General features: G+C 38.4%; 2 protein-coding genes across 12 annotated transcripts in view; both read right to left on the reverse strand.

The window, feature by feature from the left end:
- The window catches only part of LOC127966835 (phospholipid phosphatase 5), a 4,792-nt gene extending 4,108 nt beyond the window's left edge, over positions 1–684 (reverse strand). The window contains exon 1 of one of the 4 annotated variants that reach the window (XM_052568129.1): positions 419–684. In XM_052568129.1, the coding sequence (XP_052424089.1) occupies positions 419–649 (231 nt within the window). In that variant the 5' untranslated portion in view covers positions 650–684. The other 3 variants (XM_052568130.1, XM_052568132.1, XM_052568131.1) reach the window with 3 other exon arrangements.
- A 542-nt stretch (positions 685–1,226) lies between these two features.
- On the reverse strand, positions 1,227–21,688 carry LOC127966832 (histone-lysine N-methyltransferase NSD3). Of its 8 annotated transcripts, none has more exons than XM_052568114.1 (23): positions 21,342–21,688; positions 19,060–20,075; positions 18,769–18,928; positions 17,568–17,722; positions 16,891–17,481; positions 15,758–15,860; positions 15,543–15,634; positions 14,453–14,498; positions 14,157–14,287; positions 13,848–13,973; positions 13,204–13,330; positions 12,393–12,590; positions 12,126–12,305; positions 10,193–10,342; positions 7,922–8,078; positions 7,563–7,765; positions 7,322–7,434; positions 6,891–7,160; positions 6,597–6,713; positions 6,370–6,511; positions 6,163–6,269; positions 5,759–5,963; positions 1,227–4,750 (listed from the first exon to the last, which is right to left on the reverse strand). In XM_052568114.1, the coding sequence occupies exons 2-23, from the start codon at positions 20,029–20,031 to the stop codon at positions 4,464–4,466; spliced, it is 4,632 nt and encodes a 1,543-aa protein (XP_052424074.1). In that variant the 5' UTR covers positions 20,032–20,075; positions 21,342–21,688; the 3' UTR covers positions 1,227–4,463. The 8 variants fall into 8 exon arrangements, with proteins under 8 accessions (XP_052424074.1, XP_052424078.1, XP_052424073.1 ...); XM_052568118.1 differs by having other exon boundaries at positions 10,193–10,216; positions 19,060–20,078; XM_052568113.1 differs by having other exon boundaries at positions 19,060–20,078.
- Positions 21,689–21,926: the final 238 nt, after the last annotated feature.

A 21,926-nucleotide genomic window follows, 5' to 3' on the forward strand; every position in this document is an offset into this window, starting at 1 on the left:
AACCCAACCGGACCACCAAGTAGAACCAGCCAGTAGATGTTATGTTGCTGGTCACCAACCAATGACCACCTTGGACCAGCTCGAATAACTATTCTTATCACTTAAAGATAGTATGAAAAGCTTGTAGATGGTCTATGCTATAGTTTAAACCAGCATTAACAAGATGCATCAACAGTTTGTTGCTGGTGTAAGATGGTCTTCAACTAAAAACCAACTAGAAATCAGCTACCACGTTTCGAAAAACAGGTGGGTTTAGGCTAGCAGTTTTTTCCAGCACTGAAGAAAGTTTCGATATTTCCTGGTGAAGCAACCAGAGCACTAGTGTGTCACGGAAGACAGACAAACTGATGTTAATTTGTAGGATGTGCTGCCACCATCCGCGCGACCCTCCGCGCCACATCTGGGATTTCTTACGAACATTTCCGCAAACACGACATCGCGCATCCTCCGTCTTTTGCCTGCAGGTCGGAGCTGAATACAGACCTTCGGATTCTTTCCTTTTCCGTCTAAACCGCCTCCTTGTCGGCTGTTGAGAGCAGCCTCCGGAGCAGAATTTCGTGAGGTCTATCATATATATTTGACATGTCCAGCAGCAGCTGAGCGCCGTACTGAGTGAGCAGCGATGAAGAGGTCTGACAAGGCAGTTCATACAATGACAACACGTCAGTCCTTTCAGGGACGTCCTAATCGCGAAGGAATCGTTCATTTGAACCGGTTCTTTTTATTAGTTCGAACGAGGCTTTGTGAATCACGCGAATTTAAAGGGAGCTGCAATGGATTACACTTGACTTTGGTTTTTAAAATAGCACAATTTTCCCTTCGAAATTAATCAAAAAGTTCGGTCAAATTTTGTCAAAACGAATGTTTTAAAAACTTTTCACTTTACCCCAAAAAATGTCCTGAGAACATATACTAGATATTTTCAAAGTAAACTCCACTAAAAATAAAAAAATACTGTTTTTTAAGTTAACGCAAAAATGAGCGATTAACTGCAGTAATATTTATTTAAACGTTTCTTGTGAACACAACGCGATGACTCGCTGAATCAAAAACGTTTCAAAAGAATCGATTCGGACATATGATTCATACAACCTCTAGTCTAGAGACTGTCACATTTGCACATTTTCTTAGGCACCTGGACCATATTCAAAGCAGGCTAAACTTATTCCAAAAATGCGTTAGTCAATTACGACAAACTCAGTTCAGGTTCGGATTCAAAGAAACACTTGACATTCATTACAGTTTATTGAAGTCAAACCAGGCAAGTCTGAAAACGTTTAAATCTGTGGAATGTTGCTTAAAGTACTCTCAGAATAAATTATGACTTATGAATTCTGAAGAAATACATCTCAAAAGTTGGTCAAATAAAATACAAGAAATGTACAAAATGTTTCTAGGTTCACAAACATTCAGAAGCAATATTACAAGCATTCAAATGACACTACAATATAATGAAAATGGAGTTTTTTTTTTTGTTTTTTTTTTAGCTGTCGACTATGTACAGTTTTTCAAGCATCATTCTCTTACACAATGCAATGACATAGGCTACATAACATAGCCAAAGAAATTTCTATCCATGAGAAGTACATCATTAGAAAACCTTGAGAGGACTTACATTCTACCCAAGCCATATCATTTAGGATAAGTTTTATTTAGTTGAGTGTGTAATGTGATTCAATGCGCATGGTGAAAATATTACAATATCACATTAATCTTTACACAAACTCTGTAACTCAGTAGCAAGAATTAGTAAACAGTCTAATTAAAAGGAATGTGAAATCAGTACACAGAAATCAAAGTGTAAGCTGGTAGGACACCACCTTTAGTAAATTTAGTTAAGCAACACAAAGAACATGCTCGGATAGCACAAAATGATAACTTCAAATACACAAAAAAAAAAATTACACAAAGTACAGTGCACTGACACCAAACACTGGAATCAATGGAGGTAATATACTTTTAACATTTGATACAGCAAAACTGATATAGCAACAAATCAATTACAGTCAGATCAGTGATCGAACCACTGAATAAACAGAAAAGGAAATTTCCACGAGGGTTCAAACAAGCCGTTCCGAAAAAGGCATTGGCAATTTCTAGTGATCATCTATATCTGATCAAACATGTAAATGAAGGCCAAATAAAGAAAACAGAAATGAAAGTATAAGTAAAAAAATATATAGTACCAACAGACCAGGCAAAACATGTGTTTTGCATCCTGCCAACTGGATGTTCTTGACCATTTTCATTATAAACATAAGGACAAATATTGGTGCTTCAGGAACAAAAGTGCCTATGACCTCTAAAAAAATACAAGTAAGCTATATAAAAATAAATGTAAACTATAAAAATATCACATATCAGAACATAACACAAAAGTATGGAAGCCTTTTCCTGCCACAGAATAAAAACAAAAGTTAATTTTGACTTTCATTTCATAATTCTGACTTTATATTTAAAAAAAATAAAAAAAAAGAAAAATAAACTTTACATCGCGCAATTCTTTCCGAAAAGTGAGATAAAAAGTTACAACTATTTTTTTTATTCCATGGCAGAAATGGGCTTCCACACAACAGAAACCCAAAATGCCTTCCATGTTTCAAAGACGCAGATGCAAGTAAGAGCATACAGTATTTTCATAATTGTACAAATCTCAGTTTGGCAGTCAAATCATCAGAATTCTTTAAATTTGTCGTCAGATGCAAGAATCCAGTACAGAGATCCACTAATAACACTCCATTGTGAGACAAAAATAATAATAAATACAGACTTGAACAAAAGGCAAAATGGACACGATTCAAGTAAAATGAAAACTTGCAGCATTTTCCCTTCTTTCCATAAAGTGACAAACATACTGGTGGTGCCATCACGTATAATACTTGTACTGTGGTCTATAAAAACGTTCATGTGAAATGACTAACGAGTAAGTATACAAAGCCCATGTGCCGAAGCCGTCGGGATTCGTCGTTTTTTCATCCGTGCAAACTGTGGCACAGCACGACCGCACAGCTACCAGTAACAAGAGAGAAACAGCTCCACTTTACAGCACAGGCATCAAAGCTATTGAGTTTAAGTAGATTCACATCAAGTACAGTCACAGAGAGGATTATGCTACACTCTGCTGTAAATCGTACAGCCCTCCAACGTTACATGACAGTTCGGTTTTAGCGGAATAGGACGCGTTAATACAACCGAACGTAACCGATGAGATAAATGAAAGTTTCTGGTTAAGGTACGCTTGGATACCTTTGAAACGAGTCTTGACTGTACAGCAATGTACTAGGTGTGAAATATTAATCTCAACTACTGAAAACAAAACACAACAGTAAATCAGATTATATTTACACTTCGGAAACTTAGAAAAAAAATGGAGAAAAAAAAAAATCACATTAATTAAAGATTGTACTCACAGTCTCACAACTAGCACTGCTCAGAAAAATGACATGGGTTCCTCGTAGTTGAAATACACACTGGCACCTGTTCAATACTCACAATGGTAATATTCGTTTAAGACTCATGGCAGTGTTGGAGTATATGTGGCTTAACTCTACACCATCAAACGTTATTGTTTGTACACGTGAGAACTGATTTTCTTGGGTGACTGATAGTTATTTCGAACACTTATAACTTTGAATTATGCTGCGTCGCTACTCGATGGACCGAAAGATGAAGGCAATACAGTACCGGCCAAGCAATAATGCAATTTTGCTGACAAAAAGGTCACATTTACAACAATACGATTAGTGATATCAAATTGACTAATACAGATGAATAATACTGTACATTGTGAATGGATGTAAACATGGACATAAATATATTAATGATTATATATATCTTACAAGTCACAAACTCACTGGAATGGGGCGGCAGTTGAACAAACCTCGTATGTCTTTTGAATCGCTCGTCTTTTTTTTTTAATTTTTTTATGTTAGCACGACAGGTTCATATTCAGAAATGTAGTGAAATCCTACCGGTGAGAGGCGAATGGTTGCGCCCGACACATATTACAACAGTCTTTGCTATTTACATGAGGTACATAAATAAAGTTCTTGGTTTAAAGTGTTTCTAGAGTGTTTTAAGTACCATAGAGGTGGAAACTGACTTTGCCGCTGAAAGGCGTCATTTTAACTGAGTTGTTTTTCTATTTTTGCCGAAATTGAGCACTTCTGAAAAAAACTGTAAGAATTAGCTGTGAAATTTTGCTTATAAAACCAGAAATGAGTAGCTTACATTTGTATATAAGCCAGTATGAATTTGACATGAGGCCGTAAATTGTGATATGTTCAAAAAATTCATACCAGCTGCTGTAGATTTGGAATGAATCAAACCAGTTTATCAAGTCCACTTGGTTTAATTGTACAGTGGACCAGCTAGCTGCATGTATCTACTCTATGGTTCATTGTAGTTTGAACTTTCATGTACTTTGATGTGGTTTTCAATGCTTCCTCTATGCTTTGGCCCATTCACTCTCCCTCTCCCCCCTCGTCATCATCGTCTTCTTCCTCATTGCCGTCACCCTCCTCTTCGGCTTCTAGCGGTTCCTTCTTTACAGCGACCTGGCTAGGGCTAGCCTGAGGCCCTAAGGGTCTCTGGGGGTCGTGGTTTGAACAGCAGGTCCGGTTGTCCAGGGCAGACACTACCAGCTGTCCTCTCTCGTGCTCTCGGCAGAAGGAGGCGGGGCAGAAGTGGCAGAAGGAGGCGGCGGTGCGCTGACACACACTGCACTGATGCCAGGGGCATTCCCATCGCCCTGAGACACACGGAAATACAAATCAATCATTCAACATCTAAGTGACTCAAGAGAGAACTTCTGCTGCCCTCATATTGGCAATTTCATTGTAATTAATAAATTAAGATCTGCAACATCTCTTACTGTCAGTTCAATTAGGGTAACTGGGACAACAGCATATCAAGAAGGAAAAAAAATGTATATGTATATAGTTCAAAACACACCTTATTCTCAGAAATGGGCTTTTTTTTTCAATAACTTTATACAATTTTCAAAAAACGTTTAAATTAATGACAAATGTCATGTGGAGTAACCACATCAAGTAAAATGACTTTTCCTCAATTTCCTCACACCTTGCATACTTGCAATTGTACATATTCTAAACATTTTCAAAAAAGCTTTTAAACATTTTTAAAAAGCTAGCTGTATTTACACAAATTAATTGATCATTTTTGGGAAGTTGCACCACCTGACACTTTACAACCTGAACTAACCTAGTTTTGTCATAAAAAGGTCAAATAATCTGATATTTTAAGAAACTTTGACAAAGAATTGAGGACATTTCATGTTTTTTTTTCTTCTTCATTATGTTGGTTGCACCACATGACGTGCTTTTGTCGAAATACAGAAACACTGAATAAATACATTTTATAAATCAAAAATAAACTATTTTAAATCTTATTTAAAAACCGCTACAAAATTTTTAACAAAACTTCTGTATTAATAAGTAATAAAGGACCCTTTTTTCTTTCTTTCTTTCTTCTTTACAATATCAGGACAGCTGTATAACCCTTTAAATTTTCTAGACTTTTATAATTTATACCCCCTTAAATATGCTTTATTAACAAACATTTAATTATTCTCATCATAGAAAGAGTGTGTTCAAGCCTTCTTATCCATGAATTATAATATACAATTGCTATGTACTTTGTACTAAAAATAAATGTAATTGTGTAATTTGTAATTGTGTCCATTCTTTAATTTCTTGAATGAGTTCTCAGCCTTTTAGGCTGTAAAGTTTAAATGTACCGTATGGAGGTTTGGTCAGGTTGAGGCAGAGGAGATGGTAGGCCTTCGGACAATCCTTTTTGTCACACATGACCAGCTCTCCTCCCTCTCCACAGCTGTAGCAGTAATATTCATGGGTCTGTTTGCTCTCGGCCTTCAGCTTGCGCTTCTTGGGCTTGAGCTTAGCATTGCGCACCTTCTCTTCTCTCTCCATAACCACTGCACTCTGCAGGAAGTAAAACGAGGTGTCAGACAAGAGACTGAATTGATGACGATAGATAAAGAACAAAGAGAAAGACAAAAACCTAGTGTTAAACAAAGCATTAAGTAGCCTCATCTATAGAACACTCTACAGAGTTGTCAATGGTTCAACAGAAAATGGGTAAGCACTTCATATGCTGCTGTCTATTTCAGTTAGGCTTTACCTTGGGCTTGACTCCAAGAAAACCACTGCAGTTCTCAGACCCACAGTGGCATGATGTCCTCCCATTACCCAGACAGTCCAGGTTGTAATTAAAGGTCAGCTCCGTGTCTAAAAAAAAAACAACAAAAAAAAAAAAACATGATTATCTCAACTAGCTTCTAAACAAACAGTGCCCTTTTTTTCCAGATCAAATGCTAATTGTTCTTACCAGCTGCGATATCACACAAGGTGAAGAGTCCTATCCGAACATCACCATTTATGGTCCACTTCTGCGTCTCACAGTTGGGACTGCAGCTGTGGTTCATAAAGCGTGACAAGTTCCCTTTGGGTCCAGCATCAATCACACGGTCCTGAGAAGCACAGAAGGAGCGACTGCAATACATCTGAGATGATGTATAATGTTACATACACGAAGTAAACATGCAACAGTGATACCTTTGTGAGGGTCAGCATGTAAAAGTTGGTCAGATGGTTCTCATTGGCATGTCTTATTCGTTGCTTGCACTCCTCGGAGTCGATCAGTTCGCCAACATACTCCATGACAAAATCACCCTAAACACAACCAACGTTTTAGTTAATAATAGTAACCCTGGAGCATAACTCTAAATATTTATAGTCACCACAAAAATGTACAACGTGTCTTTACAACAAGTCTTAATGAACGTTTCTCGGTTACAGCTCCAGGCCATTAGTGCTATCAGACTTCATGCTCAGATGCATAACTCTCACCTTTTTGAGGTCCTGCTTGGTCTTTAGGCCCCATCCTCGGCCGGTGGTCTTTATGACCTCAGTGTCGGGGTAGAGGCGTTTGGAGAAGCACTGGTTGTGGCAGCGGTCACCTGCGGGACAGACCTGCGGGTGGCATTCATACTGCAGCATGCGGTTCAGGCACTGAGAGTCCTGGCTGCACGGACGCTCATCTGTGGGTTTACAGTTGCAGCGGGGGATCTCTGAGAGGTCAGCGACGTGCACCTGCACCTTCCCAACTGGCTTATTGGACTGAGGTGAGAAACATGGACAAAAATATAGTTTTAGTTTGTTTGAATATGATTTAGTTTTCTTTGCTAAGTTGCATTGTAGAGAGATTAACATGAAGGGTAAGAATGTGTCATATTATGGGTACCACAGGACAACAGAAGGATTTGAGCTACATTCTGTACCTTGATAAGTTTGTATGGTGGAGGTCTCCGAGAGTTTCGCTCCTGTTCGAGGGCCTCTTTAGTCTCTCGATGTGCTTTTAACTCCTGGAACCTTTTTGCTGCCTCCTCAAGTGCTTTACATGCACAAAAAAATCATTCAGAAGTCAATTTAGCTTCACCTTTATTAGGGATGTGATACTTACGTTGACCATTTAATATAACAAAACAATTGAAACACCACTGAACTGGTCTGGGATCTTACCTTTTTTAAACGTCTTATTGATGCCAACTTGTCCCTCTGCGAAGTTCTTATCGCTCTCAACATACGGGAAAACTCTGCCCTGGTTTATCCAGTAATAGTCATGGGAGCCAAAGAAAAAGACTGGAAAGTCGCCAATGTCATGCTTCAAGGTCTGGATGTTGGAGGGAACCAGGCGAGGGTTGCAGATCTCAGCTGGCCACCACCTACAACATGGTTCAACAGATTCAAAAATAATAGCTTTTTGAATATTTTACATTTTTGTGCCATTTAGTCACATTAGACTTGACATGAACATACTTTAGTTTTTAGCAAAGATATCTTAGAACACTAAGAGACTTTCAACAGTTCTACGGACGTACCTGTAGTTGCCCAGCTTGACCCAGACTATCTGCTTATAGTGGGGCTTTTTGCCCGCTCGGCATTCCCCACACAGCCACGTCCCCTCTGGCATCTCCATCTTCAAGCACTCGGGGTGGAACGAGGCGGGACAGGCCTCGCAACACAACAGTCTTCCTCCTTTTTGACAAGCACACACACGCACATGAACGCAATCGAAAACACAGGCCTACAGTATCACCACATGCTTGTCCATTCCCAAAAAGGCAGTATTCCACAAACCTCATCCATGAGCATGTCAGAATCAGACAGTTGTGTGTCTTCGGAGATTGATAGAAGTCTCTGAAATGCTTCGACATATACGTCTAGATTCTAAATGCCAATTTGTGGTTCAGTTTGACATGCTCAAAGACATGGTTTGATGACTAACACCTTTCAGCATTATGTTAATGTGCTTTTTTGTGCCCGGTGATTTAATAAGCAGCCAATAGTGAATGATCAGAGGGGGGCACTATGGGAAACATGCAGTGATGCACACTGACTGACTGGCTGCATTAACATCACCTGCAATACACTAGCAGACACGGAGCAAGTATTTTGGATGGTGTCACTTAAAACGCTTTGTTTGACTGAAAAATTTGCCAAATAAGCATTGATGGACAATAAAAGATGGAGCACAGCAGTGAAAGCCCACTTTGGCTCCGAAAGCATTTTTTTTCAGGATTAAAAAAAACCCAATCCAACCAGCTCTGAAATTATTCACATCAACTAACTACTCACTCCAAGAATCATTAAAAATGATGTAAATAAAATATAAAAAGGTACAATAAGAATTAAATAATTGAAAGTACAAAAAGTATTTTTTCTACATAATAAAAAAAAGGTAATTTCAACTTCTCACAATTGTATAATCTCCGAATTGAGAGATATAAACGAGCAATTCTGAGAAGAAATGTCCAAATTGTGAGAGATAAACTTGCAACTGCAAGACAAAAAAGTCAAAATTTTGAGATAAAACGGTTCCCATTTGCCTTTTAATTTTTATTCCATGGTGGAAATGGAAAAAAAAAGGTGTGAAAAAAATTGCACGGCATGAATTTTTTCTCAGAAAAGCAAGGACAAAAGTTGTGAGATAAGTCACAATTACCTTTTTGAATTTATAGTCCTTGACAGAAAAGGGCTTCCATACATCAGAGCTGTACAAGTTTAAATCTTTAAACAATTCTCTATGGACAAAACGAATGGGATTTTGACTTCCAGAACCCTGCTGTTGGCTCTATTAAAACTGCCATCCAAAATATGGTTATGTTTGGAGGGTGGTAGAGTACAATTGTGCTCAAGCAAACAGAGAAATGGGACAAAGTAATTTAGAAACAATCCAAGCAATTAATGCTAAGCCAAAGCATGTTACAGACTCAGAATAACAAGTTATGTGACAATATTATAACGTAGTAAAACTCCCAGCAATCAGATACAGGCACACAAAGATTTGAATATTATCCCAACTTCTATTTTATTTATCCACTTGATTTCCCAAAATGAATTTAAAATGCTGATCTGATTTAAACTAAAGAACTAAAATTTGTAGCTATTTGTTGCCGCGAGTTATTTCAAGCCCACTATAGCCCCTTTCACACTGCCATTCTGGCAAATTCACGTGTAAAGTGTTCCTGCAATTGTTCCAGGGTCGCTAGATTTGGCACTTTCACACTGCCAGTGATGACCCGGTATATATGTGCGTGCTTTCACACACAACCCTTGAAGATCCCGTAACGACACGTGACATCAGCGTGTGACGTGTAATGTATGAGTCGAAAACGCTAGGCACGTTATACTTTCACTGAAGCAAGCAAACGATCTCTGCATCAGCGTGGAAAGTGAGGAACTAACTGATCTCTGCTTCATTACAGTTTGCACATATGTTTTCGTCGCGAATGTTGACCTTCCTTCAAAACAGCCGGTAAAAGACGCGCATCATCACTTCGACACGGAATTAGATCTGGCTTTTGTTCACACAGCGCTCGTCCCGGGTCGAACCCCGCAATGTTAATAGGTTCCCGACCCGGGTTCAATGCGGTAATCAATCCCGGGACATGGTTGCTTTCACACTGAAGGCGACCCAGCAATGTTCTGGAAATATTGCGGGTCCGACGTGCAGTGTGAAAGGGGCTTTAGTGCATTAGAAGCAGTGACAGGGTGTCAAATTACAAAATAAAGAAACAAAAAGTAGCAGTAAGACAGCTGTGAAAGCAAACAGATGGCAAACTACATAAACCAAGAAAACGTGATTTTACCTTTCCCAATATTCTTTTTGGTAGCTGACGAAGAAGAAGGAATCATAGGTAATTTCATCAACTCAGCACGATTTGACTCAGTCAGAAGGTAGTGCGACTTAAAGGTATAAGAACTTAATATGGTGTCAGTACGGTCGTGCACTAAAAGCCCTACACGAGACAAACAGGAAAAGTCATGAGTAATGAAACTACCCATGATTCCAGAAAACACACATCAGAAGAAAAAAAAAAAAAAAAAAAAAGACACGTACTTAAATAAGTAGTCCTTACACAAAAAAAAACGAGAGTCTTAAGGAGGAATACTGCAGTGTTGGAGTGGGAGCTTCAGGGAATCACTGGATAAATTGTAAAATATGCAATAACTGTTTTCTGCTTTTAATAGTAGCCAAAAGCTAAATGAATAGTTCATTTACATATGCAAATCAAGTTATTTAGTCCCCCTCATGTTGCTTCAAACCTGTCTTTCAGTAAGTAAAGACATACATTTTAGTCTGTTTCGCAGATAAATCTATCATAAGGCTTCACCAGACTTAAAGTATTGAGCACATTGAGTCATATGGACCATTTTTATGATACGTTTATGGTGCTTTTACATCCTTATTTGAACTTGGAATCTTCAGCCCTGATTAACTGCAACTGCATGGGCAAAGAAAAGACAAAACTGGAACTTTCTTCCAAATTTTGCATTTTGTGTTTCAGGGAAGAAATGCAGTCATAAGGCTTGGAACAATATGATGGGAGTAAATTAAAGATTTTACTTGACAAAGGCTGTAAGGACTAAAATTGGTTATAAAGATCAGGTAATTGCTCCCACGCCAACACAGCCTATCCAAATTACTGCAGACAACAAAGATGGTTAAAGAAATGAATAAAATACAGTTTATTATAGTCAGTTAGTTTCTTCAGAAATTAGAAGTTGAAAAAGCTTTTCTACAAAAGTGGGAAGGGGTTCGTTCCAAAACTTAAAGATGCAATCAATGATATTCATTAAGGTTTGCATTCTGAACTAAACATCTGGCCGTAAGACACTACCACTGAGTGAGTTGACATGTGCAACAAGACACGATCAGAAATCAGTGCCTATTCACAAAGAAATCATGAAAACAATTTGGTTTAGGTCTTGGCATAATGCAGGCTTATTAATCAACTGCATCATACACGCTTATTTACAATTATATCGCGCACAATATATTGTAGCCAGAATGGTATTAACCAACATTACCAATCAATTTCAAATTAACTTAATTTTGTGCTATTGCAGATAAACCTTAAACTCCAATTTTAAACATTTATTGTCTTAATGTCTAATTTTACTTGAAAAACTTATCAAGGTAAATTATGAAGACTATAATCTCTAGATCGGTGCAAAATAATAATAATAAAAAAAAAACTCTTGAGACCCAACCATTAAAATTGGCAGATTCTTATGATTTCACCATTTACTAACAGATTTGGTTCATTAATTGCTCACTGGAATGTTTTAAATTACTGACAATTTTTGCCATTTTTAAAGTTCACATTTAATTAAATCCAATCTCAGTCCTTCCCCAGAAGAATCAAAGACAATTTGAATGTTACTAATTAGTAGGAAACAAACATGATCTGATGGATCACGAACAAACAGTACATCTTAAAGTAAAGGATTAGGTGACAAGAAAGGAGGTCACATTAAAAAGTGTCCAACTCTTAAAGAAAAGGAACATCAGACACCACAAAGGACGACACCAGAGAACATTAAAACACTGATGGGGTGAGAAGATTGTTAGAAAGTGTTACATTCACTGATTGCACTAGTGACACCTTGCAATTTTGACAAGAACCAATTGAAATGCCTTTTAAAGTATGAGATACACTGAACATACAAATCTTATCCTCTTAGTGATTATGGCTTTATCTATAACACAAGGTATGAAGACTGTCAGGCCAAACGTACCTCGAGCGCAGATGAAACACCAGCCTACGTTTACAGGTGAGGAAAAGTGTCCGTTCTTCCTGGAACTGGAGTGGTTGCTACATATGATGATGTGGGGTGTTATTAACACACTGCCAGCCGCCACACAGCCGTCTCCTGTGTGATACGCCACCGGACAGCGGATACATCTCATCATACGGCCTAAACAGGAAGAGAGAGAAAAAAAGAAACCGCTCTGAAATTGCGTCTGTAAGATACAAAGCTAAAGTCGATCTTCTATATATCTACCTTTGCCAGCTTTGTGAAGGTCTCTGTCGAGGCAGCATGTGGCACAGCTGTGCTGAGGGCAGCGGAGGCCTCTAGTATCAGTGCTGGTGCCAGTGTACTTGCGGGCACATGTTTCGTGATAATAGCGGCCACAACTGTTCACCGAGCACCGCTTCACATCACCTTCCACAACCTTGCAGGAGAAACAAGGGTGGGAACCTGGAAGAAGAGAGGGCGACAAAACAGATTAGACCGAACAGGAACTGAAATTAGAACAAACAAAAAGACAAAAATACATGACACAATGTTAAAAAACGAACCCAATTCATTTTCTTATAAAAAAAAAATTCACACGTTACAGGCCAATTTTTTGAGTGTTATATATTTGGTAACAGCTTTTAAAAAGTTACCACAAATCAGATGTAGTGGTAGAAATGAAATGAAATAGGAGAAGAATACCTATTTAATTCAGTTAACTGAATAATTCTGTATAACCATTTAGGAGCAATAGTGTGTAATAATTAGCGCTGGGCAATTAGCGCATCTGTTATTTAAAATAATATTCCATATCGATTCTCAAAAGCATCGAATTGATATTTTTTCCAGTATTTATTTCAGCAAACATTTAAAAAAAGATCTGATTATCTTATCATTAGTCTTAAACAAAAAAAAATATTTTGGATGCGATTAACCACAATTAATCGTTTGACAGCGATAATTAAAACTATATTCACTGAATGTAATAAAGATTTTTTTTAATTGCATAAAGAATCGAATCAAGAGTTTGCGAATCGAAATGGAATCGGGACATCTGAATGGAGACCTGGCTCACCTGTCTTACACTCCTGACACAGTTGTTCTCCATCTGTTCCACTGTTGGATCCAATACACTCTGGATGAAACAGTCTGTTACAATCTCCCTCACAGCTCACCAAAGAATCCCCGAATGTTTCACAGACCTAAGACATTGACAGAAGAACCACAACAACAGATTATTACATAACAACAATACCTGAGAGAGTCAGACAATATCAGTACTGTTACGATGAATGCTGATCTGCTGTAACCATAAAAATTACACTTATTCAAGCAAAGACACAATACATTTATCAAAGACAATATAGACTTTTACATCGTGTCAAATAGAATTACATTTTAAATAAACGCTGTTATTTTGCACTTTCTATTTGTGAAAAATTCTTGGTTTCCACAAAAATATTATTCAACACTGATAATTATAATTATATATGCTACTTTAGCATCAAATAATCAGCCTAAACTAATGGCTGCTGAAAATTCAGCTTTGCCAGCACAGGAATAAATTACATTTTGAAATATATTTACATTTAATTATTTAAATTTTTAATACTATTTCACAAAATTACCGATTTGACTATTTATCAAAACTTTTGAACAGCATTGTATCCAATGTCATCAAATATAATGTTATATAAACCCAGCGTTTATAGAGCTTACGTGGCAGACTGTGTCCTTTTTTGAGGAACTTCCTCCTTGACGGGACAGGCTGGAGTCCACGGACTGGGCGTCAGATCCGTCAGCATCTACTGTAGCAGGACTGTCCGAGCGCTTCCCAAATCCAGTCTGCGAGGGATGCAAATGAATGCAAAAATCTGACTTTACAAACAGAGTCCATTTGGCTACAAAATCTGCATTTTAAATTAATCTGTCATAACAATTGTAGAACCCAATGAGGAGTGTATGGCTAAGGCGTCAACCAAAAAAAAATTCTGATTGGCCTGGCTGTATTGTTGCGTGTAGTCTGACCTGTGGATCATTGAGGCCTCTAGAGTCAGAGTCAGAAGTGTCTCTGTACAGTGAGCTGGCCATCTCCACATCAGTAGATGCTCTGCTGCGTTTCTTCAGTGGTTTACACGAGTCTGAGATCTCGCTGGCACCTACAGGATTCCAGTAGCATTAACACGGAGTTACTGATCTGAAATTACTGAATACTTAAATTAATTTATGGGCTAAATAATAATTTAAAACATAACCCCAAAAAAATGACATCTAAGAAAACCTTTCAGATAAATGTAAATTTCATCTTGCAGTGTGTCAAGCACCTTTTTGCGACCCTGTTTTGAAATCCATTTGAGGTGCAGCTTCAGCCTGTGGGGAAAAACCAAAAACTTTTATAAGATGTTTCCTTCTTATCTGACAACTTTGCATAATTGACTCATTCATTAAGACATTCATAAAGACTTGTGTGATTCACTGTAAATTACTGTAGACTGGATGCATTACGGTGATATTTTAGTATGTTTATTATTTTAAATTGGCTTTCATTTTTCTAATTTCTTATTTCATTTAAAATTTCGTTAACATTCTAATATTTTTGTGTGTGCGTCTCATTTATTTAATTTATATTTAAACGCGTCTATGCAGATTTGAATAATTTCAAGATTTAGGTATTTTAGTGGATCAAGATAAACTAAATAAAAATGACAAATGTCGCTTTGGTAACTAGCTGAAATAAAATATTTTATTTTTATTTTTATATTTCATTGTTTACTTTAATTAAATTAATTGAAATATCTTTATGTTTTATATTCAGTTAACTGTAACCCTGATGCATATTATGAAGAGGAGAAAAAAAAAAAAAAAAAAACATGGGCAAATACACTAAATCATTATGTCATTTTCATGCTGGTATTTCTGTGCAAAAAAACACGTTATCTGTGCTAATATATATATTTACCTTCAACTGCATCTTAACATCCCGGCACCTTTTTGTGCAAGTTTGGTCAATTGCAGACTGTGTTTTATTAACAATAGACATTACACAAACTGAAATTTGTTTAAAAGTGAAACTCTTTTTTTCCATCATGGCATTAGAAATAATAAAGTATATACAAAACTCGTTGTTTAAAGAGACGATTCATGTGTGGTAAAGTGATGCTGAATGGTATATCAGAGTCTGCTATATTCTTCACAAGTAAGCATTCAGAATTGGCCCCCAAGATGAGGATTCTGTGATGTGCAAATATCATTTTGCACAAGTATATAATAACAGGTTTGCACGGTAATTAGATTTGGATAAATACTTTAGCGAATCAGGTGCTAAAATTATGCAGGCAGCAGGTTCAGTTAATTTAGTGAATTCTACCCTCCAGTTTGTTGGATTCATCACTGTTAAATTATTGTGTGCTCTACCTGTTCTTTCTTCACTTTCTTTTTTGGCACTGGTTCCACACTCTTCTCCGAATCAGAACGGCTTCGCACAGACCGGCGCTGCTGCTTTCGCTCTGATATCACAGACACAGAAGACGCTTTCACAGATTAGATTTATACTGCAAAGCACATCTGAACACCGTTGCAAAAGGGAGTTTACCTCTGGTGAATAACTCTGTGTTTGCGCTTATATATACCTGTGGATTGCTCAGTGCTCTCCTGGTCACTCCAGGCTGAGGGAGACACCGCTCGCTCTTCTTCACTGGAACACGTCTCTGCTTCTGCCTTATCACTGGAGCCCTTTGTGGGGTACATAGAGAAGCATTATATATATATATATATATAAAAAAAAAACACATACCAACAGCTGCCTGGCAGAAAAGGTGCAATTTATTCTCAAGCTGCATGCATAAAGAGAGAGAGCAGAGTCCTAATTTTAGGTTAGCTTAATACAGCTGTAATCTTAGTAATTAACTTCAGGCAGTAAGCTATAATAGCTTAACATGTACATTTACCAAACTAAATGCATTATAAGGGATAAATTAATTTCAGAGATTTTTTGGTGACATTAATCCTACCTGTCCTGCTTGGTATTATGCAGCATAGTTATCATCTAGTCAGCATACCCTGCTTTAAATGAGTCAGACAGGGAAGCTGGCTAATACTGTGAAATGTGAGTGCAAAAATATACGTTTGCAACAATACTAAATACACTCCTATACGATTAGTACACTATTTACACTAGGAAGCAAATAGCATCCAGTGTCATTTTATTATTTTTGTACCATTGTAGTATTTATGAATATTTTCAGTTTTATTGTACTTTTGTTGTGCTTGTCATTTTTATTCGTTTTTTTTTTTTTGTTTTTAGATATTTCTATTTCTCTTTTTACTACGGTTTTAGTTTGAGTAATTTTAGTAATTCAACTTATTTTATTTCAGTTAGTACACTTCTAGCTTTCCCAAGTTTAAGTTATTCCATCTAATATTTCTGTTATTTTCTCAGCTTTGTGTTAATTTAAGTTATCACTTGTAACAACACATCTGTAGCAGCAGTAAATTTCAGCAATTTTAATTAAGCAAAGTCAGCGAAACTCCATTTGATCAATTTCATTAAACATTTTACTACATTGTATAGAGAGTCACTTGTGGGCAGCTACATTTGTGATCTGAGAAATAGTAGCTACTAAAACAAAACGATATTTCAGAATTTCTTTGATTAAGCTTTTCTTTACAAAACTGTCATGACGGTGATCGATGCTGCAGTTACACTGCGATACACAGATACACACGCCCTTAAGTTCACTAGCATTTTTTTTTTTTTTTTTACCTCAGGTGACTGAACCTGATCGCTGGGCCTCTCCTCACTCTCCATCTTCTTAGGTAAGTCCAAATTTTGCTTTGGGAGCTGCCAATCACATTTGATGATCTCCACGTTTAGTTTCTTCATAGTAATGGAGAGTGGGAGGAGCTTGCGGGCTGCGGCGGTCTTCCAGGGTGTCCTGACTGGAGGTGGGGAGGGTTCCTCAGGGTGGGGGTCAGGTTTTGCAGGGCTGTGGGGCTGCTCTTGGTCCATATCATCCTCTCCCTGATTGGGAGATGATGTTTCTCCACTACTATTGATGCTGCACTGCCTTCGTGGCTGCTGTCGACGAGGTATGGGCTCTTCTTTTGCCCCAGCACTGCCTTTATAGCGTCTCTGCTTGCGTTCAGTGCGGTTTTTAGTGATCGCCCTAGGTAGGCTCACGGTGTCATCAGCAGGAGCAGCAGCAGGAGCAGCAGTGGCACTGGGTTCCTTGTCAATGTAGATGAAGGTGTAGTTCTCATTGCGTTCTTCTCGTGTCATCTGCAGAGCGGCTTCTGCGTGACCCACACCCACTTCCCATTGGGCACGCTCCTTCTGGGACTGAGGCTTCAGCAGCTTTAAAACAAATAAACCAGAGAATAAGTAATCAGAAATGTCCACAGAAAGATGGTCACCAGATTTGAAAGGGTACAGCAGGATACCTTTTGTTTCTCAGTTGGGTTGGTTGCTTTTCGGAGTGTTTCTGCTTGCAAATCCTCAAACTGGCTCTCGCCCTTGTACACCACCGTTCTCTTCTCATGGATCCAAGCCCTCTCAGGGACACTTCCAAAGAACTGTACATGGTATTCCTTAACACCTACCAAGAACCATAGAAGCAAGTTATTAGAAACATACATTTGAAGCAAGAGAGTACAAATACCAGCTTAAAGCTGGAATACACAACAAAATTACCCATTAACTGTTTCCTGACTAGCAACATGGATCAGATATTGTGAAAATTTAATGTACGATGCACAATTTTTCCTCTTTAAGGCTGCGTGTCTACCAAAGTGTTTTTAGCTCTGCTAAGAAAGCACAGCTGTGAGCTAGGGCTGTGCAATTAATCAAAATGAAATCTCAAAAGGCAATAAACTGCGATTAGGCAGAAGCTGCGATTGTCATGCGCATCTTTCAGTGAAGCACAGTTCTGTGATCAGTAGGAAATATCCATCCAAAGAAATCCAGGAAATGGCTATCGCAGCTGAATAAACAGAAGATTTAACTACTTTCACTGATTCAGCATGACTAATTAACACAGAAACTATGGCAATAAATGGTTTATCGGAGTTCTTATTATTAGAATTTTCATCATAATAAAGTATATCTATAATAATGCTAATCAACATAGCCTTAATAACTGCTTAGTACAACAAAATATTGTGTGCCTTAATAGTAAATACATAAATACTCGAAGACAAGACAATATTAACTTCATTGTTGTTCAGGCGTAGAACAAACAGGGTGTGATAGTTGGCGTATATTAGTCCCGCCCCTCCTTCACTGTGATTGGTTAGCTGACTGAAAAGTGAGAGTGATGAACGCATCGTTTTACCCAAAGATGAAAATTCTTCAACTCTCTGCGCTGAGAAAAAAAAAACACCCGAACGTTCAGCACAAAAAAAAAAAAAAAATGCTCAGCACTTGGCATGGTCCTGGCATTTAAAAAAATAAAAAGTAGAATATTTAGAACAATTGAAAAAACACGCCACCCTTGGGGAAAAAAATGCTTTGTTGGACATGTGGCCTAAATGTTTTCAAAGCCAACAAGTGCATAACATCTAGAGTTTTGAAAACTGCTCTGATTTTAAATATCGTCAAGCGTATTCCAGCAATAATTTTACACACTTATAGTAGATGAATTACCTCTTTTATTAAGTCGTATATGAACATTTGACTGAGGGTCTGACGACACCATGCACGGCCACCAAGGAAACGTCCCAACCTTTGCCCACACCAAGTCCCCGATCTCATACTCTTGACAAGAGCCGGTGCTAGTGATGACCGAAGGAAAGTGATTTTCAACCTAAACAAGAACACAAGATGGTCTTGGATGAACACGAACTGATCAGATCTCATCAACCAGAAATTCTCTCCGCTTTTCCACATCTTCTGAAGTGAAAAGGGCTACAAACATATGAAGAATATCAAACTCACTTTCTGTTCCTTCAGTTCTGCTTTGGGGCTTTTGAGGGTCAAAGAAGGTTGCTCTTCTCTGAATGCGACATGACCTTCGTTGAGCTGTGAGGAGTTTTGAACCACCCCTGACCGCTCCTCTACTTTGCATGGCTGCTGGCTCTCTTCTTCTTGACAAGCACCATGTCTGCTGCTTCTCTTTTTCCTCTTTTCTTTCTTTTGCTCATTTCTTCTGGAAGTCTCGCCGGCCTGAATCTCTTGCAGCAGATCCCCGCACAGTGAGGACTCGAACAGCTCCCTGCCGTTCTGGTAGGTCTTAATGATCTTTATTTTGATCTCTGGGGAGCTGGTCTTTTTGGGAGTGTTGGTGGGATTGGAGACTGAGCTCTCTTGAGGTGAAAGGAGGGGCGGTGAAGAGGGCAAGAGCAATGGAGGAGGGGGTGGCAAGACTTGAGGCATTAGGTGAGAAGCTGGAGGCGGGTGATGGTGGTGAGGTAACAGTGGTGGGTTTTGTGGATGGTGTTGCTGCTGCTGATGGTGGTGGTGATGGTGGTGAGGAGGATGATGAGACTGGTGGTGATGATGGGGATGAGGTGGAGGTGAGATGTGGCTTGGAGGTTTCTCCTGGACCACTGGTGGTCTCAATACAGTGCCTTCACCAAGCAGCAAACCGTGATCCCCATAGTTTCGTATGGCTCCGTAGCCATTAGCTGAGCCATTGGGGAACTGTGAGTACAAGGCAAACTTGGCCTGTTGCTCATAGGTACCTACGCCTGTCGGGTAGCCGTTTGTAATGACTGGGAGGTCTTCAGCAGGGTAAGGAAAGCCTGACTCCAAAGGAGACTCAAAGTTTTGCTGTCCTCCATCATCTCCTGGGTCACTGATGGCTTCATAGACATCCTCCTGTCTGATGTTAGCGGAGTCAATAAGCTGAGGGGGTTGCTGAATTGTGTTTCCCATGATCCCTTGCATGAAAGAGAAGGAGAAATCCATTGTTCTGCTCCAGCATCCTTAAGTTTCCCTTTTTCTTACAGGGCCTGCTTAGATATTGAGGAAAAAAAGATAGACTGTGTTTATGACAACAAAAAAACCTCATTTGATCACATTTGTTAAAAAAAGTGCTCACTGCAATAATAGCTTTGCATTTGTGTATAAAAAATGGGTTAAAAATGTGATTAATACTCAATTGCACAATGCACAAATGAGTTTGAGGTTTGCAGTACTTCTGCAATGCTGCAAATCTCCCTCCAAGGGGATAAATTAAGTTTAGTCCACTCCAAGTTAAGCCAACTTTCCCTAATTCTTGAGAGGAAACTTCATGCCAAAATTTAGACTGAAATTACACAGCCTTGCTGGATAGGATATTTAGTCAGAATCTAGCATGTTAAATGCCATGTTCCTCATATAACACCCCCTCTCCCTTATGACAACAATGCATGCTTTATCTCAGTTTCTATTTCATTGAATAATATTTTTAATTTTTAGTTTCTCTCCCTTTAATTACAAGTATGCCAGCTGGTTAATAAAATACATGTTTGCCATCAAAGCAGTGTTTATTTGGTCTATTTTGCTTGTTTCGTCTGTCTAGTAAGAGAAAATGTAAAAACAGCCGTTAAAGCCTTTCATTTAGCACATGAACCACATCACTCAATGCCACGAAACAACAAACGACTGTTTCTAAACCAACTAATATAATAAAATGTTTCATGTCAAAGAAACAAACCTGCAGTGGCCAGCAGCTGGCTAATATTAGCCTGCTAGCCTTTTCTGGATAACGAAACATACCTGATATAATCATATTATCATATATAAACACATACAACTTAATGAAAATTCTATATGGCCAACGAATAAACAAAATTAAGCTATCGTGTAGTTAAAAAACAGATCTTGTTTCCCCAACAGCCTTGTAAAGCGGACCCGTGTAATGTCGCTGCATTCTATGAAAGGCGGCGTTAGCGGATGTGCTAATGTGTGTACACGGGGAAACACCGACGCACGTAACGTTATTGCTAAGGTTTATCACCATGGAATTTTCCAAACAAACATTGTGTTTCCAAATGGTATGTTTCGCGGTAGATTGGATCATGCGGAGGACCACAAAAACTGAAGAAGTAAATGCGAACATGCCAATATGGCTGCCCGTGCCCCTTTAAATCAAATTGGCCAGATTACATTTCCATCAGGAAACGGTGTGATGAAAACCACTGCTCTGTTGTTATCAAAACCAGAAAATCATGCAGCGCTTGTTTAGGATTCAACGCGATATTATGGAACGAAGCAGAATAAAATAGCGTCTGTACCTTCAGCGTGTTCCATTCTAAACAAATACACCAAATAAACTGGATCCCCGCTGCAGTTAACATAAATATATCAACACAAAGACCTATGACTCCACGTTTCTTAGATCTAATCCGGTGTATGGAAAATAAAATTGGGGCTAGATCAGTCGTATGTCGATCCCCATGACAGGACGTGTGGCTGTAGAATAGGGAGAGGCCCCGTTTTTTTGCGGGATGCTCCTGCAGACCCGGGGAAATTTGGCTCCCATATATTTTATTATAGCCGTCTCCCTCCCTCTAGCTTTAACAAAAGCCCTTCTGCTTGAGGCCTGTGTCTCAGCGCCAAAATAAGGTCTCCCCCATTGGCTGTGCTGCATGATGTGAGGGGCATGTTGGGACGAGTAGTTTTTTCTTCTTCTTATAATTACAACATAATGAAAACAATATTGACATTAAATCATAAGATGTGATCAATGCATTACAGAAGATAATTATAGTTATATACATACTTATTGTATTATATATGCATACAATAAAAACAATGTATTTATGAAACAAATAATTTTAAAATGTAATTTTACATTTTACTTTGACTACGTAAAAAAC

The sequence above is a fragment of the Carassius gibelio genome, chromosome B10, assembly GCF_023724105.1.
Source record: "Carassius gibelio isolate Cgi1373 ecotype wild population from Czech Republic chromosome B10, carGib1.2-hapl.c, whole genome shotgun sequence".
Taxonomy (NCBI): Eukaryota; Metazoa; Chordata; class Actinopteri; order Cypriniformes; family Cyprinidae; genus Carassius; species Carassius gibelio.